General features: G+C 39.8%; 1 protein-coding gene across 3 annotated transcripts in view; it reads right to left on the reverse strand.

The window, feature by feature from the left end:
- The window catches only part of hira (histone cell cycle regulator a), a 140,805-nt gene that overhangs the window by 12,059 nt on the left and 104,531 nt on the right, over positions 1 to 24,215 (reverse strand). For all 3 annotated transcript variants that reach the window (XM_072245413.1, XM_072245421.1, XM_072245430.1), the window contains 7 exons: positions 22,717 to 22,887; positions 20,123 to 20,327; positions 16,494 to 16,592; positions 15,899 to 16,047; positions 10,474 to 10,635; positions 7,267 to 7,325; positions 1,749 to 1,854 (listed from right to left, as the gene is read on the reverse strand). In XM_072245413.1, coding sequence (XP_072101514.1) covers positions 1,749 to 1,854; positions 7,267 to 7,325; positions 10,474 to 10,635; positions 15,899 to 16,047; positions 16,494 to 16,592; positions 20,123 to 20,327; positions 22,717 to 22,887 — 951 coding nt within the window. The remainder of the gene's footprint in view (positions 1 to 1,748; positions 1,855 to 7,266; positions 7,326 to 10,473; positions 10,636 to 15,898; positions 16,048 to 16,493; positions 16,593 to 20,122; positions 20,328 to 22,716; positions 22,888 to 24,215) is intronic.

Genomic DNA, 24,215 nt, shown 5'->3' on the forward strand with positions numbered 1-24,215 from the left:
AGCAGCGTTCGGCACGAACTAGAAGGGCAGAGACGGCCTGTTTCCGTGCTGTAATTGTTATATGGTTATATAAGTCAATAGCATCATAACATTTTAAGTAACGTTTGGATATTAAACACACAGCGCATATTTTCCCCATATGAACATATAAAATCATTGCAACACACCAATATCGCTGAATCAGTGGGAACCCTGGGCTTGTTTTCCTGCAATAAGACAGTCCTATCGCGGGGCGATGGGAGACAGCAATACTCGAAGGGGGTTCCTTATGTCCAGCCTATTCCGCAATTTAGTTTTTGTTACATTCATCGCAGAGATATGTTGGAAATGGAAGCAACGTTTTCGGTGCTTCCGTGACTATCTCAGGATATTGAGCCTTGACTTTGATCCAGAATGCTGGCAGAGATGTTATGTCAAACATACTTTTCAGCCCGCCATCACTTGCAAGCTCGAGGAGTTGATCTCCTTCCCGCACTGACATGGACGACGTGCACGTAATGACCTCGCGTGCGCAATGGCCCTACAGTGGGCATGACAGGGAATGAGGAAAGGTTCAGCTGACTCCTATCGCCAAATCATATTGTTTCCTCACATGCGCATGCTCTGCGGCCCGGTGGTTGAGGACCGCTGGTCTAGGACACCAGGGATCAGAAATGGGGGTAATTTTGCAGCTAGAATTGCAGCGTGCAGCACTTGCAAACGTTCTTCTTTTAAATTCACGGGTACTCTGGAAATAGTATTTTACTGCTTTGTAATGCGTAAAACAAAAAAAAAACAAAATGAAGCTGTGTTTATGTAATAATAAGAACATACAATTGTCCAGAAAATCTGCGAGTCCAGTACTGCCAAAGGTTAAAGGATGCTGGATTACCAGAGTTCTACTGCAAAGTGTGAATATTCTTTTCCACATTTCACACACTTTTGCAACCATATGCCACTTGTAGCTTCAAGACATTGGGACACCATTCACCTACTGGGAAACTAAAAGAAAGCACGTAAAACCAGTAAGAGGCAACACTCAGTATGGATACTTCAGTGTGAATATCTAGAGCAGAGGTTCCCAACCTTTTTATACCATTGACCAATTCCATTAAGCAAGGGGCTCGTGGACTCCAGGTTGGGAACCCCTGATCTAGAGTTAACAACGGCATAAATATAGGTCTTGAGATGTTAGGAAAAAAGTGATGAAAAAGGCTGGTGACACCTTAAGGAAACAGGAGATCAGATGATGAACTGAGCTTGAAATTCAGCTGTCTTAAACAAATGCCGAGGCTGTTCGATGTCTGCCTCACCTGTGCTATCGGGAAAGAAAGAGAAATGCTGAAGGTGAAGAATATTTGGTTGCAGACAAACAAGTTGATTTCAATCCAAGGACACAGAGAGGAGGATGGCTTAGAACTGGAACAGCCACAATGCATGCTCTGAGGTCATGGAACAGCATTCATGCGAATGTTCACTCCATTCACAGGAACAACCCAACATGAGCAGAACGTCAAACCTTGCACATCTCCACATGGGGTGGGAATCATATCAGAGACAATGGCTATGTGGTACATCAGGTAACATGACAAATTGTAAGGTACAAGAGTGAGATACAACTACAGAAGCACACTGGATGGAATCTCTAACATAAAGCTCTCTGAATCCTTCCCTGCAGTTATTTGCTCCACTAACTAAAAAATACTCTTTCCATTTGCACAGTTTTATACAAGGCTCTACACTGGACCAATAAAACTTCAATTTCTTACCACGTGCAGAGGGACGTGTTGAAGCAGTACGACTTGCCATTGGACAAAGTGACGACCGGGACACCATGGTGTGTAAGTAGTGATTGGGTTATAGTGATATCATTACCTGTGGACAAAATGCAAGAGTGTCTTAAAGCTTAGCCTAAAGATCATGTCACATTATTTAGTTTGCAATATTGAGAACTCCATCATATACCCTAACAGCACACTTTTTTGAAAGGTCAGGGAAGGCAAGGCCTTCTGCAACAGGACAGCTTAAAAGAGGGATTACAATGGGTTGTTTAATGCAAACTGGACAAAGCATAATGGTCTGAGGTTAGTGTATTCTGTAATACAGCCACCTTATTCAGTGACTGCAATACACTGTAATACAGCATATTGTGTCAAAGGCTGCATAGTATTTAATAATATGATATTGTTAGGGCAATGATTTTAAATGGTACCTAGTTTATTTAACAAGTACAACAGGAAGCCTACAATGGTTCAAATTCACACACAACTTCCTCATGCCAATTTTCCCTAGCTGGTTCTTTGACAGTCTTACTGGGATGTGATCTCATTCCAGACAAGAGGCAACTGTAAGAACTCAGACCTAATAAACAAATTTGTGGAGAAGCTTGTGATAGTTAAAAATGAACTGCAGATCTAACACTTTGTATTTGGAAAAATGCAGCATTCAGCAGTTGCAGTCATTGACTTTCACAGCATTCACATCTGTGCCCAATTTCTGAAAGCACTGACCACGTAGTCCCACTTTTCCCACACTTCTTCCTGAATTCTACAAATTCATTTTAGATACCCAGGTCGCTATTGGAAGTTGTTACACAATCTGCTTCCACTATTCATTTAAGCAATGCACTCAGATCATTACAATTCAAAGTAAAAACAAAAGTTTTCATCCTCCCTTAAGTTCTTTCATTTTAACTCATCTGACTCCCCTGGTTATTAAGTGACCGCCAATAGAAACATCAATCCTTTATTCTCCTCTCAATTAAAATGTACAAGTCCAAACTCTAATAAATTCCCCATTAACCTTATTTGCTCCAAAGAAAGCAATCCTTTGGATCTGGATAATTAATTCAAGTATACAGTATATAGGACTATAGATAGGGGAAATTCAAGCAACACACATCAAAGTGCTGGTGAACGCAGCAGGTCAGGCAGCATCTCTAGGAAGAGGTACAGTCGACGTTTTGTGCCGACACTCTTCGTTAGTCCTGACGAAGGGTCTCAGCCCGAAACGTCGACTGTACCTCTTCCTAGAGATGCTGCCTGGCCTGCTGCGTTCACCAGCATTTTGATGTGTGTTGCTTGAATTTCCAGCATCTGCAGAATTCCTCGTGTTTGCGTAGGGGAAATGTAAGCAGGTTTTTTCCACTAAGGCTTGGGGAGATGAGATCTACAGGTCATAGGTCAAGGGTGAAAGGTGAAATATTTAAGGGGAACACGAGGAGAAACTTCTTCACTCAGAGGGTGCTGAGAGCGCGGTACGATCTGACAGCCGAAGTGGTGGATGCAGGTTTGATTTCAACATTTAAGAGAACATTGGATAAGTGCATGGATGGAAGGGGTATGCAGGACGATGGTCCAGTTGCAGGTGGATGGGACAAGGCACAATCACAGCTCAGCCTGGACAGCATGGGCCAAAGGGCCTGTTTCTGTACTGTAATGTTTTATGACCCTATACACCCGAAATGACTTTGTTGATGTGCTGTTGGATTAGCTTGTGGAAAACTGCTTCTCAAGTAACTGAAGAACAAGGAGGCAAGGATTTGATACACACAAGAGATTCTGCAGATGCTGGAAATCCAGAGTAACACACATAAAATGCTGGAGAAACTTAGCAGATCAAGCAACATCTATGGAGAGGAATAATGAGTCAACATTTCAGGCTGAGACATTTCATCAGGACAAGTCTTGGCCCGAAATGTTACACTATTCCTCTCTATAGATGTCACTTGACTTACTGAGTTCCTCCAGCATTTTCTGTGTGTTACTCTGCAAGGACTGGAAGATCACATAATGGCAAATAATTATTGATCAGGACACCAAGCACGACCCTGTTCGTTGCACCATTGGAATTTTCCTGATCTTCTACAACAAAACCCCATTTAGATGTGCCTTATAAAAATTCCATCTGGCAATAGTTGGGAACAATATGCCACAGTAGGTAATAATTGAAAAGAAAACTTGAGAATCTATTGAACAATGGAACTTCACAATTCACATGTCTGTTGATTAATTATGATGTTAGCTTTGGTGACTGGAAGAGGAAGGGCTTGTTTATCTCAAGCTAATTTGACTATAAGGAAACAGATGTACAGGAAAAAGCAGAAAAGAACTAAGGCTGCACTGACAAAACATGAAGCACAGTCATTTTATTTTAGTTTATCAAAGTCGCTAGCCAGGTTTCAGTAGAGCAGGTGCAGCTAACAAACAGCTCAGGGAAGGTCCAATGATCCCCTGTTGGCATTTTACAGCAGTGTTTGAGAAATTTACAGAAATCAGCAAGATTAAAGTATTATAAAATAAGTAGATTTATGGTTACAGAAAACCAATATTTTGTTTATTTATAGTTACCAGAAAATGGATGAGCAACTAAGAGGAGAACACATTGCCCAATTCATCCCTATCACGTGGTATTTTAATCTCTCAATCCATGATTACAGCAGAACATTCCAAAGCAAGAAAATAAAGATGCATTGCCAAATTTTGGATACTGGGGAATTTCCAGAATTTCCCCCCAAGATCATAAATCACCATTAACTGAAAAAAAATGAACTGGTCCAATCACAGTAACTCTGTTACAGGAGCTGTGTATTTTTTTGGTGTTTCAAATAACACCCAAAGCTTTACTATCATCTACAAGGCACAGTCATGAGTTTGACTGAATACTCTTTATTTGTCTGGAAGAGTGCAGCTTCAATACCATTTGAAGTTTAATACCATCAAAAACAATAACTACTGATTAGCAAACCAGCCACAACAGCAAGCATTCATCCCCTCCATCACCACCGCACTATTGTTACAATGTCCTGCGACTACAAAATACACCACAGTTGTTTACCCAAGTCATTTTGACAGCAACAGATACATGGGAAAGCCACTGCCAGCAATTGTCACTCCAAGTTCCACACCATGTTAACTTGAAAATTTATTGCTTTTCCTTCATCGCCCTTGGGGCTGAATGCTTCAACCCTGTCCATAGCAGTTTTGAGTGAGCACCTTCATCAGGATGACTACAGTCATTCAAAGTGCGGGATCACAAGGATTGTTAAGGACACTAACATTGCTAGCAATGCCGATTTTGAAATATAAATAATAAATAAAATTCAACATTGCATGTGAAAGAAAGTAAATAGCTTCTAGCTTTTCCAACCAAGGATTGCTAAGCACTAATATTAATAATTAATAATTGTTAATAATAACTAATTCTCAATTTGGAAAATTCAGTCCCATGAAAGGACAATTTCCTAGATGTTCAGGTACAAGCCATTCAACTCTGTCAACTCCCAAAGAAATGCAATGGCAGAATAAAGAGAGGATTCTTATCTATTGAATTACACAGCCAAAAAGAACAAGTTGTTTCTTTCTGAAATAGTCGGCTATTTTTCCCAGTAACATCTTCTAATATAAGAACTATATGTACAGAAGCATAGATTACACTTTGCTATTGTTAACACGTAGGACAGAAATGCCCTCAAATACCATTTTAACATTGGGTGATAGACCTGTGCAAGCAAGCTCAACTGCAAATCTGTCTTCACAAAAAGGGTGACAGTCCGGTACCCCACAGAGGTAATTGAGGCAACTGATTTGGGGGAGGAAAGGTTACTTGTGACAATTTGCCAATGTATTTGTTTTTCCTCAACTTCTGGTGTTAGATCAGAACCTCTCTCATTAAATCATAAAATGATATAGGCAATTTTATAGGAAATGCATAAAGCAAACAAAAAAATAATCTCAGTATTATAACTTCTGTATCGTGTTAAAAAGGAACCTTGTTTTAATTAACAATGGACTATGAGACTCAAATGCTTGACATTTCATGCATTTTCTGCAGCAAATAACACTTACTTCCACTTCTGCAAATTAACCACATTTCTCCCTACCTCTTATTTTATTTGTTTTCTAACCTCGTGAATACTTAGATCACCTTTAGACTTGACCATTTCAATGATTTCTCTATAAATTTCTCTGGGATGCCACGTCCACATTACTCTTTGGCCTAACAACTACCCTGTTAACCTTACTCTTAACAGCCTCCCCCCCACCCCACCCATCAGAACATTAATATTAAAGTCCTAATCTTGGATTTGTGTCTCACACCAAGACCAAGTTCACCCTCCAGATCGGGGACTTGCTTCAGCCAATACTGCAAACCAAGCATGATTCCCCGATCCTAACTTTATATGATCCATACCCTTTTTTTGCTGTTCAACCTTTTCTACTCTCTAAAACTCCTCCTCTAAACCTCAAAACCTCATACTACTTTAACCTCTTTCTACTTTAAAACTTAATAAAACCCAATTGTTCAACAACATTCTCCTGAAAGCTCCCTTTTTGGTTCAATGTCTACTTCCTTTCTGTTGGTGGACTGCACATATTTTGTTTATCAAAACCCAACATAACATATATTGGTATCATTACTGACAGTGATTAAGGCTGTCCAGCCAGTAGGATGGCTGGAAGTGTCAAAAAGAATGAGAGCATTTATGAAAAGAAAAGGTGCTAAAACAGCAGGGTGGCATGGTAGCATAGCAGTTAGTGCCACACTTTACAGTGTCAGTTGAAAGATCAGGGTTCGATTCTCACCACTGTCAATAAGAAGTTTGCACGTCCCCCATGACTGCGAGGGCTCCTCCAGGTACTCCCACATTCCAAAGATGTACAGTTAGGGTTAGTGAGTCGTGGACATTCTATGTCGGTGCTAGAAACATGAGAAGACTAGCAGGCTACTCAGCACATCTCACAAATTTGATCCGATATAAACAATGAATTTCACCATATGTTTTGATGCACGTGACAAATAAAGTAAAACTTTTAAACTTTTAAACTTTAAAACAAAGATTTAAAAACATGAAAAATAACTGACTGACAAAATAGTGAAGAAGATGGATGAAATAGTAAAGTCCAGTCACTACCATGCTACAATTTTACACTGGCTACGAGTGATGTATGGTATGGGTCACTAACAACATCAGGCTGAGCCGAGAACAGGAACCCTTCATTCACCTTAGCCTTACACTAAATGTATGCAGCTCACCACCAGAAAATTGTTGCCGATATCCAAATATCTGTTCAATCTGATAAAAAAATTAAAATAAACCAAAAGTAGTATGAAAATATGAAAGCAATGTGCCAGTTGTAATTAAAGCTTTACAGAATTTGGATAGTCCAGGAAAACCAGAACTGGTTATAGAAGCAGTATGAGAGTGATTTAATGATTCAACTTACACCCACTTTTGCAGTTAGTACATTCATATTCGTTTCCAGCTACACAGTTAAAGCCCAGTACCTGATAATATAGTGATCAGTGACTCATCCTTCACCAACACAGTCTGTTTCTTGGCATCCCTGGAAGAAGAAGGAAACATGAAATACAACCTAGTTCCCAATTTGTACTCACTGACATACAAACGTTTTCCAGATCAGCAGTAACTCGACCCTCAGAGCTGTTCCAATCCAAAATTGCAAGCAATGCCAACAATATTTCTCCTCAACTATTTCCAATCTAAGATACAGTGCTGCTTTCTCACCCTTTTCCTATAAGTTATTCCCATTTCTTTTAATAGATTTTACTCTTTGACACTGCTCCCTCTAAGCTGTACGGGTTGTGGCCACACAGTAACTGAAATGCTCCTGCACACACAGCCTTTGTTGCCATGCAGCTAGAATTTTTTTATACAATTTTAATATAATTTTGAAATTTTGTTAATATATGTCTAAAGATTTTGACCAACCCACAATATCGAGTAGCATTAACTGTCCTTAACAATGTTTTAAAAGATCTGGCATCTCTTTGTAAATTGCTTCAGAAAAACTGTTCAAATACAATTGAAGCACTGCAGTGTGCAAAAGCAAAAATTAACAAGTTACTGTCACAGTATCTTGGCGATACCATTTATTGGAGTGACAAAGCGGAAGATCGCCTTACATCTACAAATTCTGATGTCATTACTGAGCCTATTATTCAAATCATTCAATATGTGTAAAATATCTCCGATAATAGATTTCCTGGTGTTGAGTTAAGAGAATGGCAAGCTTTTGACCTTGTTGCTATTATAAATACAACCAAGTTTGAATTTGGAAAAGAGAAAGTTGTGCGACTGACAAAAAATGTTACAAACTATGATGAAATTCTTGCCTCAAAAATATTGCAGCAATATTGTGATTTCAATTTGTAATTTCTGAGAAAGTTAAGACAAGTTTAGTTAATGTGTTCACTGCCACGTTGAACTACGTGCTTAGAAGTGAAGAGTTTGAAGAACTGTCAATTATTGCTGACATCATTGGACCATTAACAAACACTGCTGACTGCAAATGTGGTTTCAGTCTTAAGAATTCAATCAAATGCAGATCCAGAAACAGACAAGGAGTGGAAGATTTGGATAATCTGATGAATTTTAGGGCACATCTTTCATCTGGATGCAAAAATTAATCTGGACAATGGACTTGTAATAAAGACTGATGAGAAAAAGTTCATGAAACGTGAAAGGTTTGCTTTGCTGTACGGTATTTCATTATACCCTTTAATTAATAAATAAAATCAAAAGTATGTGATTTTTCAATTTTCATTCTAAATACTCATAGTATGCGTATTTTAAAAAAAAACATTTGCAGTGCCACACAGGCTTCAGGCCATGTAAAAATTTACTGCTCAGAGCAATGGTTGGTCTGCACAGCTGTTAAAGAAATTAGAGGGAACGTTGCTCTGATATATTGTCGATTCAAAGGTAATTTTCTCTGCTGGCAAAAAATAGATAGCAGATATATATCTGTGAAATGGATACGACAGAGCATCAACCTACCATCCTCCACCCGCCCCTCACCAATGATCCAGATCACTCTAATCAGACTTTTGGAAAAAAAATAACAAAACTTAAATTTAATGTTAAAACACATAAAATATTTTAAAATAAATTACTATTTCAAAATAGATTAAACTTCAATGAATTATAACCATAAACACACATTACCAATATGAAAGATAAGCAAAAAAAAAGAAAAATTCCAAAACCTGTCAATAATTTCCTAAAAATTAAAAAACGTTGTGAGGCTGAAAAAGTATTTAACCCCTTTGTAATTTTTACATCAACTTTCCTCAGTTGCAATATGGTATATTACCTTCCCAACTCACCCAATTTATTGATATAGAAAATTGGAGGATCGCCTGAATAAACACCAACTCTCTCTGTAAGGTCCAACAGTATGGTAGATTTTCAACAGACCAAAGCAAAATGGGGACAAAAGAATATTCAAGACAAGTCAGGGAAACGATAATAGAGAAGCACAAATCTGGGGAAAGCTACAAGACCATCTCAAAGGCACAGAGTATAGTACAGTCCAGTGTGAAAAAAGTGGAAAAAATATGAAACCCCAGCCATACTGCCTAGGTCAGGCCGCCCCTCTAAACTTGCTCACTGAAGAATAGGACTTGTAAGAGAGGCTGCTGTGACTCCAACAGTCACTCTAAATGTTCTGCGGAAGTCAGTGGCTGCAACTGAAGTCCATAGTCCTTGCACAAAAAGGGTATTTATGGAAGAGTGGCAAGGAAGAAGCCCTGGCTAAAAAGAAAAGAAACATACCTTTGCCTGTAAAGACTTTGCAAAGTGTCACTTAGAAGACACTGCAAAGATATGGAAGAAGGTCTTGCGGTCGGATGAGACAAAAGTGGAACTTATCGGCATCAACACTAACTGGTACGTGTGGTGTAAATCTAATACTGCATATCAGCCTGGTAACATTATCCCTACTATAAAGTACAGTGGAGGTAGCGTCATGCTACAGAGATGAATTTCAGCAAAAGGGACTGGAATTCTGGTCAGGGTTGATGTAAAGATGAATGCTGATAAATACAGAGAAATCCCAGATAAAAATCTGCTAGCCTCTGCCAGAAAGCTTAAACTGAGGAGGAAGTTTGTCTTTCAGCAGGACAACAACGCAAAGCAGACTGCCACAGCAGCCATGAAATGGCTTCAAATGAAGAAAATTGATGCTCTTGATTGGCCCAGTCAGAGTCCTGACCTTAACCTGATCAAACATCTCTGGCGAGACCTCAAGACTGCTGTCTACTGCCATTCCCCATCTAACCAGGCACAGCTTAAGCAATTTTCCAAGGAGGGATGGGCAAATCTTGCTCCATTACATTGTGCAAAGCTAATAGAGGCTTACCCAAAAGTCTACTGGCTGTAGTAGCTGCAAGAGGTGGTTCAACTAATACTTTTGAACTGGTGACACGTCGGATATTGAAATTCTAGCTTTCATGCGTTACAATTCTCGTTTTCTGTGCTCTCGTGTGAAAATACAGCATGTGATTCACAATTCTTATTAGTTAAATGGATCAAAATCCCTGGTTGTAATACTCATTTATGTGAACGAAAGGTTGGGGGCTGAATACTTTTACAAGTCACAGTGCAGGAGTGCGATATACAGTTTCTTATCCCACCTGCAACTCATACAAATGGGCATTTTTCCAATCATTTTCCCAGTGTCACACACTTACCAAACAGAGAGTGTAGCAGTAGCCATCAGAGCCATCACAAAGTGACTGGCACAATGCAACGTGGAGATGGGTGACTGGAGGAGAATGGCAGGCAGCAGACGTCGCCCACTTGCCGAAAATACAGACACCATCCGCTCCTCACAGGCAACGCTGACCAGGTCGCTGTGAAAAAAAACAGGGATTATGATGAACCTGGCTGAAACTGCATCAACTAGTGACGACATCCACATCAACAAACCTGGTTAACCTCAGACTGGCAGCCGTGCAGGGGCAGGGGACCTGAGGTTTCGTAGGGAGAAAGAGAAGATGAGAGTGAGCTACCCAGTGTCCAGGGACGGGAATCAGTCTGATATGGAAGCGGGAGGAGGAAGATGAGAGCAGCAAATGCAGAGTACAATGAAAGGAAGCAGAACAGAACAAAATAATTTGAAACAGAAGCGCTTTAGGGAATCACAAGGATATCAAGAGCAATAAATTAATTTTTTAGCAATTATGTTAAGGTTAAGTGGGTGGTCAGGAGAAATTCAAGGCTTCTGAATTGCTAAAGCAAAGAAAACTGAAAATAAGTTAAAATGCCACACACCACATTTAAAGAAGATACATTTGTCTTGCAGACAGTACACTCAAGGAACTCAGCACCCTACAGGGCACAATGGGTAATCTGACTGGCACCCATCCATTACCCTGTAGATATTCTCTCTACCACCATCTCACAACGACTACAACACATGCCATCTACGTGCCGAGAGTACACAAGCAGTAGAGAGACTTGCAGCACGGAGACAGGTCCTTTGGTCCAACGAGCCCACGTCAACCATCAACGACCCATTTTACACTAACTTCACACTTCCCAAATCCTTGATACCTACACCCAGGTAGAGGATTCAGCAACAGACGAACACCACCACCTAGTTTAAGTGACACCATCCTTACTTTAACATACATATATTCCCATACCTTCAACATGGCCTCATTATAGGTTATCTATAATAGAAATTCCTCTTTGGTTTAATTGATCTATGCCACAATTTTGGCTTTTAAGGTTCGTGATGACTCTGTGTAGTCTGAATTTCAGTCCTTGAGCATACCCCTAACGTTTATAGGTTTCTTTTTGGTGTTTCTTCCCCTAATTTTTTATTTCATTCTGTGAAACAACTTTTGCCTTAATTTAGAAATTATTTTTAATTTAACTTAAAACATTGTAGGGGCAGTTCTACCAGAAGGACAGAGAACAATTCACCACCACCCTCTGGCAATTTGGGGTGGGCAATAAATGCTGACAGCTACATCCTAAAAAAGGATGGACTTAAAACAATGTGCAAATAATTAGAACATAAAACAGTACAGCACAGGTCAAGCTTTTAGGCCATGATATTGTGTCCAACCCGTGAAGCCAATGACTCCTAACACCAGACAACAAAGATGTTGTTTCCTGAATACTTTTGGGTGCATTTTATGGATTTGGAGCTGCTGATCATAAAAATCACCATGAAATTTCCCTATCACACACCCTTTTTGTTTTAAATCTCCTATATTTGTAATTTCAATTCATAATTCAAGTCAATTAAAATGTTGCCCACAATGTAAGCTGAAAGGTTTTCTATCTTCTCCAGGCATACCTGGGTATGCTTAGGCAGGGCGGATGCTGTATGCCAGAACAAGTTTTAGAAAGGCTATAAATTTCCATGAAGGATATTGATATTTGAGACAGATGTTTCCCAAAATAACTGATACCAAAATTAAGAAAGGCATTTTCACTGGTCCACAGATCAAACAACTTATCAATCACAGGCAATTCGAGGAACTTCTAGTGGGAACAGAGAAAACTATATGGAAGTCTTTCAAGGATACTCTTGAAAATTTTCTTGGCAACCAAAGAACACCAAACAATGTGCAGCTGGTTGACTACATGCTTCAGCATACAAAACCATGAAATGCGACATGTCACTAAAGATTCATTTTCTGCATTCCTACTTGGACTTTGTCCCTGCAAATCTTGGCGCTGTCAGTGCCCTACATGGTGAAAGGTATATCATGACTGCATGATATTGCAGTCATGGAGAAACGGTATCAGGGCAACTGGAATCTATCAATGCTGTCTGTTATCATTGGACACTTCAGCAAGAAGCCTCAGACACTGTGTACAGATGAAAATCATCAACATTTTTAGCTTAGTTGAACTATTGCAAAGTGTCGCACTGTTGTGCAATTAAAGTATTCACTTATTTCTCCAAATTCCTACTTCCAAGTAGTCTGAAATTATGTTTGTATTCAGCTTCAAGTGGTATACCATAAACCAAAAAAAATTCTGAGGAATCAACACTTTTGAAGAAATGTGTTGTATAGTGCAATTAATCTGGTCCCTGTTCTCCACACATTGCCCATATCCTTCTGCACACAGTTACACTTATTAAGGAAATTCTTAAACGCTCCTATGCTATCTTCTTCAAGCCTCCACTGTTCTATGTAATCACACATCTCCATTGTATCCTTCTTACCTTTAATACATGCCAGCTAGTACTAGACATTTCGAGTGTACAAGAAGATACTAGCCATTTATCTTTGCCCCAATTTTATAAACTATCAAATCTCTCCTAAGCCTCTCTAGAGAAAACAGACCCCGTTCACAGGCAAAAGACCTCAATCCAGGAAGCAGTTGAAAAAGATTTGGCCCGATAAGCTGCCAAAGGAACTCCTGTAGTTGCTTTGAAGCTATTGAAAATAGACCTATCATCAACCACAGATATAGTCCTTCATGCTTGGTATGATGAGGTGTCCTTCTCATTCAACATCTATAATCCAATTGACTACAGCGGAGAGAAACTACTTCACCAGTGAAGTCTGGGACTGGGGATGAAATTAACAATCTATTTTACACACCAAGTGGAGCAGGAAGTATGAACTCTCTTCTACAAACCAAAATCTGTAATCTATGTTAACCAGAGACTGAAAAATATCGCCAAAGATGAGTATAGAGAGTCAAGTTAGTCAAATTAGCCCAAGTGAAGGCTTTCGTTTAAAGAATACCTGAACAGTGTTCCAAAACTAATTCTGAATACTGGAGCCCCAAGAAAAGGGACACACAAAATTATACTGTTTTTTCAAGTGAAGTATAACATATGAGAAGTGAAATACTTTCCACCTGACCTACTAATAAAGTCCTACAGCTTCTGTCCCACATTACAAGCCAACAATTAGTCTAAATGTTCTTATCCTTAGCATATCACGCATGAGTCTGCTGTCAATAGCTTGTGTTTTAGTCGAGCCAAGTTCCAAAGGTCCAGGATTTGGACCTCACAGGACACACAGTGCAGTGGAATCACTCTCACCCGAAACCTCTGTACTGAACTGACAAGTGAAGTTCAATACGCAGAAAAACTTCTGTTCTTCTGAATTTTCTGTATTATAAATTGGTTAGTCATTATATGTCTATTTATATCACATCTGGAAAGTGACTGCACTAATTCTCACAGTACATCAGAGCTGAAAGAAGTCTATGAAGAAATACCTAGAAAACTCAATTTAGATATAATTCTGTTGAATAATGGACTGTCACAGTAGTGATCATTGTGAATCATTGCCTGTAAACCCAAAGAATGGCTATCTATAGATAGGATTTTAAAGTATTGCAACAGCTCAGCAAGTTTTCCTTGAAACTAATTTAATTTCTGAGAAACACTATTCAGTGGATCAACTTTCTCTTTTAAAATTTAAAGCGCGCATCTCAAAAGGCCAGTGCAAACAGTAAAATATTCATGAATAAATCACACCAATCTCAGAATCTTAGAGCGCAAAGAAAGATTATTCATTCATGGTCCCAGTATTTCTGGCAAGGTGTTGATCAGAAAACATAAAGGTCTTTCCATTAAAAAACTTTAATCTTCCCCGTTTAAACTGAGTTGATATCATTCTTCCTCATTCAGCACACAGCTATGCTTAAATGTTGTATCTCAGATAAAGCATGTGCTAAATATACCAGGGGGTGAATGAGAACATAGACCAGCTGCATCTCTTCACAACTGGCACAGTACCACTGTTTAAAGTTTATTTCTCTTACTGCAGTTTGCTTCTCTCTTTGCCCAGGGCCTGGCAGCAAGAATTTCTATTGTGCAACAAGAACAGACCACTTACACTACTGCACAGAAAAAAGTTGCCCTATTTGAGGTTCACTTGGAACTGTTTCAAAAGAAAACATAGTTTAAGGATGTTTATTGTCATACTGAAAAAAAATCTTAAAGCTATTGGCTGCACTACTTGAGTCTCAATACTAATCTTCATTGTTTTTCCCTCCCTTGCACTATCTCCTAGAATGTGAGTGGGGTGGAGGTGGGGGAGGTTATGGCATCTCCCAAAATATACTATGACCACCCAGTACCAATCATACTGACCAAGTGACCTTTTTAAATACTTTTGTAAAACTGTATTAGCAACATGTAGCCAGTCACATTAAATTAACATAAATCATCTATCTTAAAACAATAATTGCATCAAAACCACATACAGGGGTGATTGATAAGTTTGTGGCCTAAGGTAGAAGGAGTCAACTTTAGAAAACCTAGCACATTTATTTTTCAACATTGTCCCCTCCTACATTTACACACTTAGTCCAGCGGTTGCGGAGCATACAGATCTTGGACCTCCAGAAAGTGTCCACAGCAGGGGTAATTGATAAGTTTGTGGCCTAGGGTAGACGGAGATGAGTTATACAGCTCTCGTTACAAGCACATGCAGTTCAAAGCTTTGAGTGATTATGCAGAAAGTTTGAAGTTAATAACTCATCAGGGGTGATTGATAAGTTTGTGGCCTAAGGTAGAAGGAGATGAGTTATTAACTTCACACTTTCTGCATAATCACTCAAAGCTTTAACCTGCATGTATATGTAACGAGCGCTGTATAACTCATCATCCATCTGTGGACACTTTCTGGAAGTCCAAGATCTGTATGCTCCACAACCGCTGGACTAAGTGCGTAAATGTAGGAGGGGAAAATGTTGAAAAATAAATGTGCTAGGTTTCCTAAAATTGACTCCTTCTACCTTAGGCCACGAACTTATCAATCACCCCTCGTACCTTTAGCAGCTTACAGGAAAGTAAACCAGAGGAGACTGCAGCAATTACTGCATTTTATTTAATTACTAAATCATATAAAAATTAATGGATCATACATACAAACTTCACACAGACGTGAGGCTGATATACTGCAGGTCTTAACACCGTAGGTACAGATTGTATGCCTCTCCATGATAAAATTAAAAGCTCAACTACTTTAGAGAACTACAAATAAATATAATTTTTCCCTCTTTCAGTTCCATGTACAAATTGATCAGGGGTACACACAGTCATTCAGTCTGTCCCAGAATTAACACCCAGCAGTTCTGTACATCAACTCTCAGAATTATCACCATCAGACCTTTCTCAATACTCACCAGCTTCCAGCAGCAGCAAGGATTCGACTTGTCAGTAGTGTGTCCCACTCTTTGCCTTCTCTCATGCACTTTAGCCGGCTGAGTTTCCACCCTGTGACTGTTGGAACCTCGTTTTCCACTTCTATGTACATGGCTGGCTCAGTGCTCACCTGAAGTTGAGCAGAGAGAATACACACACACAGAAAGCAGACGTAAATTCTCTTAGACTGCTAACTTACATAGACTTAAACATTGTTCTAAATTAACTTTGCATTCCCCTTTTGACTTTTTGCAGTTATAGTATATCCCAAAGACTGTTTATGGAATTTGTAACAGGGAGAATGTTATATTCTTTATGGTAACACTTGACAAGACTAAAATATTGCTTGATGATAAATAGGCTAACAATGACACCACACCTTTCCACCTCCAGGAGGCTCCAGTCATCCAGAAAGTTAAGTATTTTGGTAAGCAGGGTATTCCCAAGGAGATTTTGGGAGTTTAATGTTAACTCAAGCCATTGCTACTTAGACAACATTCTTGGAATTCAAGCTGAACTTGCAAAGACCAGAAGGAGGATTAAGAAGCACTGTTCCCAGTCAGTGCCATCTCTTACCTGTATGTTAAATGCTTTCCTTGGAGCTGGTGTTGGGAGTTTAAATACAATGACGGGGGCTGAGACGCGTGATACCTCTTTTTCTGTTGAGGGAGCAGGCTGAAATAGAAGTGTAATAATTAGTGCAACTTCATTCAGCACCTGACCCTTTACGTAAATGGAGAGTACAAACCAGCAGAAGAATGGTAATAGCACTGCCCTCATAACATTGTCTTCATCCCAAGATCACAGAACTAGTCTTCAGCCAGTTCAGTTCACTTCAGATGATAGAAACCAGAACCACAGAGAGCACGAAGTACAGCAAAGGTATGAAACCAGACATCTCGTCTTCAGAATTAGCTGCATCTACAGCCAGGTTGTAACAGTACTGTTCCAGAATAAATCTGACACATGGAACAGGATTAATCCAATCCAGTTAATCATCATCTAGTCAGTCCACTCAGTCATGAACAAAATGATGAAAGGTATCATCAACAGTGCTCAAAAGCACCACTCATTCTCCAGGAACCCACTCATCAATACACAGTTTGGATTTTGCCTGGACCACATAATACAGAACAAATTGCAGACTTTGGCCCAAACAGAGTGAAAGAGCTGAATTCCAGAAATGAGTTGAGAAGGAAGAACACTCCAATGAGTGAAGTCATTTTGCAACGTTACTGTTAGAGGTCAATCATCCCAATCCCAGGACTTTGCTCCCGCAGATCTCCTGAGCCTGTGCCCATGACCACCATCTTCTGAGGCTTCACCACTGACCTTCCTTCCACTATCAGGTCAGAAATGATCGTATTCATTGATTATTGCACATTCATGACTCATCGATAAGTGAAGCAATATAAGCAATATATACCTTTGTGCAGCAAGACCTGAGCAACATTCAGGCCAAGTACAACTGTACGTTAGATATTCTATTGCTTTCAGTCATTAAATTCCACAACATCAACATCCCAGGGTGTTGCCACTGAGAGAAATTCAACCAGATTAGCTGCAACTGAAAGAGTGGGTTAGAGACTGGGCACATACACAAAATACTGGAGGAACTCAGCAAGCCAGGCAGCATCTATGGGAAAGAGTATAGTCAACATTCGGGCCGAGACCCTTCACCAGGACTGGAGAAGAAGATGAGGAGTCAGAGTTAGAAGGTGGATGGAGGGACTGATGAAGGGTCTCGACCTGAAAAAACGACTATACTCTTTTTTCCATAGATGCTGCCTGGCCTGCTAAATTTCTCCAGCATTTTGTGCGTGTTGCTTGGATTTCCAGCATCGGCAGATTTTCTCTTGTTTATGACTACAGACTGTACTTCTGACTGCCTGTGATCTTCTCCTGACACCTCACAGAATTTATCCCATCTGCAAGACACACTGGGAAGTTTTTTTTGGGGGGGGGGTCATAGAATTCTCTTCACTGGCCCAGAGGCTTCAGCTCCATAATATTCAAACAACTCAACACACCCAAAACAAGGAAGCTCACCTGTCTAGGACTCCAACCATCAAAGTAAACATTCACCTCTCCACCACTGGCACACAGAAGCTGCAAAGTACATTATTAATTTAACTTCAACAGCTCTCCCAACCCAGAACCCATTCATTACTGCTAGCTCCATATCCGAGAACTCCCTAACCAACAGTAATTTGGGAGTAGTTTCACCAGATGGACTACAGTGGCTCAAGAAGGTGGCTCATCACCATCTTCTCAAATTCATTACGGATGGGCAAAAATTACTGGCTTGTCAGTGCTGCCAACTTAGCAAAAAATATAACAAAGTTTGCTGTGCACAGGACACAGATGTTGCAAAGAACATTAACATCCGGAATATTTTATATACAGTGTAAAGTAAGCCAAGCTGAATGCATAACTGTGTCTGTGTCCAGTTCTGGTCGCTTCACTATAGGAAGGATGTGGAAGCATTGGAAAGGGTACAGAGGAGATTTACCAGGATGCTGCCTGGTTTAGAGAGTATGCATTATGATCAGAGATTAAGGGAGCTAGGGCTTTACTCTTTGGAGAGGAGGAGGATGAGAGAAGACATGATAGAGGTGTACAAGATAATAAGAGGAATAGATAGAGTGGATAGCCAGTGCCTCTTCCCCAGGGCACCACTGCTCAGTACAAGAGGACATGGCTTTAAGGTAAGGGATGGGAAGTTCAAGGGGGATATTAGAAGAAGGTTTTTTACTCAGAGAGTGGTTGGTGCGTGGAATGAACTGCCTGAGTCAGTGGTGGAGGCAGATACACTAGTGACGTTTAAGAGACTACTGGACAGGTACACGGAGGAATTTAAGCTGGGGGCTTATATGGGAGGCAGGGTTTGAGGGTCGGCACAACATTGTGGGCCGAAGGGCCTGTACCGTGCTGTACTATGCTCTATGTTCTATAACAGAGCCAATGAGCTTATTGTGGTCCAAGTACATATATTTTCTTATTTGCCTTGTTTGAATAGTTTACCCAACTGAAACCGCATAAACCCACAAAGCAAGACCTAAGATGTACCATAAAATATAGCTGAATAATGTAGCACCCCCTGGCTAAAGAAATTCCTCCTCATCTCTGCTCTAAAGAAACGAGCTTCTATTCAGAAGCTGTGCCTCCTGGTCTGAGACTCCCCCACTGTAGGAAACATCCTCTCCATGTCTAATCTATCTAGGTCTTTCAATATTTGATAGGTTTCAATGAGATCACCCCTCCTCCCCGTTCTTCTAAACTCCAGCAAGTACAGACCCAGAGTCATCAACTGCTCATCCTACATCAATACTTTTATTTTGGACCATAAACCAGTCCCCTTTTCTAACATAATCTTTACTACATGTACATTTAGAAAAGCACAAAAGATATCCATGAGTAAACTGGCATTTCAATTGCCTTATGAAATTTTGAAGTGGAGGTAAAGTCCTGGCTCCCATTTCTTTCACAAGATACAAGCAGCAGATATGGATATTACTGTTCAAACCAAGCAAAAACAAAAAAAAAATCAGAGGACTGAAAATTTAAACTTTTATCCTTCTTCAGGCTACTAATTACAAGTTACAGCAGCTGATGAGCCTTCTGTCTTCTTTCCATGGGAGGTACATGAAACAGGAATATTCACAATAAGAAACTTACAAACCTAAACAGTGCAAGTAATGCTCTTAAGTTAAAATTTAACTTGGAGCTGGAGTTTGAACATTGTCGATATTACCAGAAAATGAGATTTGAAGATGCACTTTTAGAGTCAGTGGTATCAGCACCTTGTCCTGTTTCAGTTTTATTCAAAACGTGTTTCCTTATTTCCCCTGAAGGATGAAATTCATATGAAGAAATACTTCCTTAAGACCCACAGCTCTGTAAGTATGGAGCCACATTTTATATGAGATTAAAAGTGGCTGTGGACAGGTTATATGGTTTGGAGTATCACAGTTAAGCTCAGTTCTTTTGCCCAAAAGATACCTGTGCACCGTTTGGAAAAGGTTACACCAGCAGATTTTCAACTCAGCTCCATTAGGAAGGAACAATGAGGCCAAATGCAGCATTGCCACTAAACTTTGACAACAACAGTCAGCATACAGACAAATGCAGAGACGAATAAACAGTAGTTATCCACATAAGAAAATTTACCAACAGCTTTAGGACACCAGTTATTTCACCCATACCTGAGATGCTAAGGCTACAGGCATCTGCTTTGTTTCTTTCCTTGGTCGACCTTTCTTTTTCTTTTCCACAACCTCTCCCTCGGTGTCATTCTTGCGCTTGGACAGTGCTGAGATTTTAGAAGCTGGAATCTTCTCTTCACTGTCACTGCTGCTCTCTTGAATTTCTCTAGCTTTGAAGTCTTTGGACAGGCCCAGCTCTTTACCCCTGGAAAGAGAACCACAGTCATTATAAGACCATACGATACAGGAGCAGAATTAAGCCACTCAGCCCATCAAGTCTGGTCTGCCATTCCATCACAGCTGACATATTATCCCTCTCAACCATATTCCATTCCTCCTGAACCATTCCAGAATCTAGTGATTCTTTAAAGATCATTACTAATATCTCCACAATATCTCAAGAACCCTGGGTGTATTCCTTCTAGTCCAGGTGATTTATCTACCTTCACATCTTTCAGCTTCCCATGCACTTTCTCCTTAGTAATAGCATCTACTCACCTCTGCTCCTGACATATTCGCATTTCTGGCATACTGCTAGTGTTTTTTGTAGAGAAGAGTGATGCAAAAGACTTATTAAATTCTTCCTGCACTACTTTGTCCCCCATTACTACCTCCCCAGCATCACTTTCCAGGGGGCTTGTACAGATTCTCACTTCTCTTTTGCTCTTTCTATCTTTATCTGGAAAAACTTATGGTATCCTCTTTGATATTACTGGCTAGCTTACCTTCATATTTCACCTTTTCTCTCATGGCCTTTTTTTAAGTTGCCTTCTGCTGGTTTTTAAAAGCTTCCAAATCCTCTAATGTAGCACTATTTCTCGCCATATTATATGGTCTCTCATTCAGGAGCAGCTTCTTCTCCTCCGCCGTCCAATTTCTGAATGGACACTTACCTCATTACTTCTTTATGTCTTTTATTTTGGTTTTTTTGCACTAGTTATTTAACTTTATATATATACAACAGCACCTTTATTTCCTGCGGAGCATCAAGAAAGCTCACCTCTGTCCCAGGACACTGATGGACTTTTACTGCTGCACTATTGAGAGCATACTCACCAACTGTATCTCAGTGTGGTATGGCAATTGTCCTGTATCGGACCGCAAAGCACACCAGCGGGTGGTGAAAACTGCCCAGTGGATTATCAGCACCCAATTGCCCACCATTGAGAACATCTACCGTAAACGCTGCCTGGGCAGGGCGAAAAGCATTATCAAGGATGCATCTCAGCCTAACCATGGACTTTTTACTCTCCTCCAATCCGGTAGGCGCTACAGGAGCCTCCGCTCCCACACAAGCAGGAACAGGAAGAGCTTCTTCCCTGAGGCTGTGACCCTGCTGAACCTCACATCACAGTGCTAAGCAGTATTGCACCCATATTGGACTGTCTCAGTACTTTTATATTTGTGTGCTGTAGCACTTACTTTTTATTCGCAGTTATTTTGTAAATAATACTATTCTTATGCACTTCTGGTCAGATGCTAATTGCATTTCATTGGCTTTGTATCTGTACTCGGCACAATAACGATAAAGTTGAATCTAATCTAATCTAATACACACACACACACACACACATATACATATGCGCACATATACATATATATACATATACACACATACACATATATACACATAAATAAATAATCTCACAGTTGTTTTCTCTCCCTATTATTATGTATTGCATTGTACTGCTACCGCAAAGTTAACAAATTTCACAACATATGCTGGTGATGATAAACCTGATTCTCATTCAAATTTTGATTATGACCTCCTTTGTCAGTCATGTTTGCCTTATCCTCCTTTAAAATACCTCATTTTCAGGATGTGTCTATTCTGCATCTTCCAAATTTCCCCCCAGAAACTCCTGCCCTTGCTGTTCTGCCGTCATCACTGAAAATGTCCCCTTCCAATCATCTTTGGCCAGCTCCTCTCTCACGCCTCTGTAATTCCTTTTATTTCACTGTAATAATGATACACTTGACTTTATCTTTACCCTCTCAAACTGCAGGGTGAATTCTATCATATTATGAGCGCTGCCTCCTTAGGATTCCTTTACGTTGAGCTCCCTAATCAAATAGGGTTCATTACACAACACCCAATTCAAAATTGCCTTTCCCCTAGTGGGCTCAACAACAAGCTGCTCTAGAAACCATCTCTTAGGCATTCTGCAAATTCCCTCTCTTGGGATCCAGCACCAACCTAATTTTCCTCAATCCACTACATATTCAAATCTCCCATGACACATTCCTTTTTAGCCTTAACCTATTAACAATATTAGCCTTTCTCAATCACCTTGGATGAACATATAAAGTCCCAATTGTCAACTGAAGCACGCCTTGAGAAAATATCCTCTTGAACCTCTTTTACAACATCAAGAATAAATAAGATCACCTACAAATAACCTCTCAGAATGTGAAAGATACACCATAAAATATCTGTTTCCTTGTTAACAATGTTCCTGAGAAGTAATACACCTGGGAATATCTTATGGTGATATGCTGTTTGCAGTTAATTGATTGTAGTAATATTTTGCCATTGGTCTGCTAAGTTAATCAAAATAGACTCAACTGATGGCCTTGTGTTTCCATGCCCATACCTGTCCAAGTCACTCTGCCTGGCAACAGAAGAGATAGGAGTTGTTCCTGGAGTGGATTTGGATCGTTCAGTGAACCTAGAATCTAGAGCTTTCATCGGCTCAATCCGTGAAGGAGAAGTCAAAAGTTGAGTGCTTGTAGGTAGAGCAGTAGGTGTACTAGTGATTGCAGACCTGAGAAATAAAGACATGACTTTAATGTACAATTGACTCTCCCACCTACATCACATCTATAGTGTATTTGTAACCATCTACAATATGCTCAACTATGCACTGCAGTCTGTCTCACTAAGTACAAGCTACCAGCATATAGTAAAAGCTACCAGGGTCTTTTAAGAGACTTTTGGATAGGTACATGGAGCTTCGAAAAATAGAGGGCTACGGGTAACCCTAGTAATTTCTAAGGAAGGGACACATTCAGCACAACTTTGTGGGCCGAAGGGCCTGTATTGTGCTGTAGGTTTTCTATATTTCTACATAGTCACCTCCACCACGACTGAATGCTTTTAAGTAGCAATAATAAACACTAAGTGCTTGCAATTTGGCAATGATTTTTACTTTAATGGGGTAATAATACCACAAAATAGGCTATTTTATATGTTGTTGGAGATTTGTCAGTACTTTAGGCTCATATGTTATTTTAATCTTTTCTTATCCCTCAACTTGAACATGCAGACCCTCCAGTGATTTTGTTCACTTGACTTATGTATAGCCTGCACATATGAACAAGCATATGGGAGATTGGCTGGATAAATCTTCAGGTGGTTGCAAGTGTCTTCAATCAGCTAGAAACTCAGTTTGTGCCACATTTCCAACTTAAGAACTGTCTGGGTTATGAAGTGTTCACAGGAACAGAACCCTGTCGTAACCTTGGAAGAACCTATATTAATATACTGAGATATTACACAGGTATTGTGTAAATAACAACCCTTCATAATGAAGTCTAGAAAATGACAGTTTACAAGTTTGTCAGTTGCAGCAAGCTACAAGGAAACCTCATCAACATCCCAGTACAGTGACATGAAAGGCAAAATAATACTCAGGCTGAATTCCTACTCTGAGCCCAGAAATGCACAGGAAAATTCAGAACTTTTGATGCACATGAACAGAAATAATCCCATTTATGAGTAAAAACTATACTGTCTCATTAAATGTTTAAACAATTCAGAGCTTATGTCTCTAATATCAGCACTCTGCTTAATATCTTCCTTGGCAGCTTCATAAATAAAAAAAATACAGTACAAAGAGGGACAAGATAGAATTTCTGACATGGACCCCATGTTTGATTTTTTTCCAACACCCTTTTTTATTCTTTAATTTCAAGGGTTCCTTCAGGTCCACCTGCTCTACATCACTGTCCTCCCAAAGAGTCAACATATTGTGAACTTAATGCTATTAGCCCATGACTTTTTTGATTCCCTCTTCTGATGCTTGAGGATTGTATCCTTTCCATTCCTCGCCTGATGACAAGCAAACTATAACATGCAGAACCCTGGCTGCCT

Source organism: Mobula birostris, chromosome 2 (genome assembly GCF_030028105.1).
Source record: "Mobula birostris isolate sMobBir1 chromosome 2, sMobBir1.hap1, whole genome shotgun sequence".
Classification (NCBI taxonomy): domain Eukaryota; kingdom Metazoa; phylum Chordata; class Chondrichthyes; order Myliobatiformes; family Myliobatidae; genus Mobula; species Mobula birostris.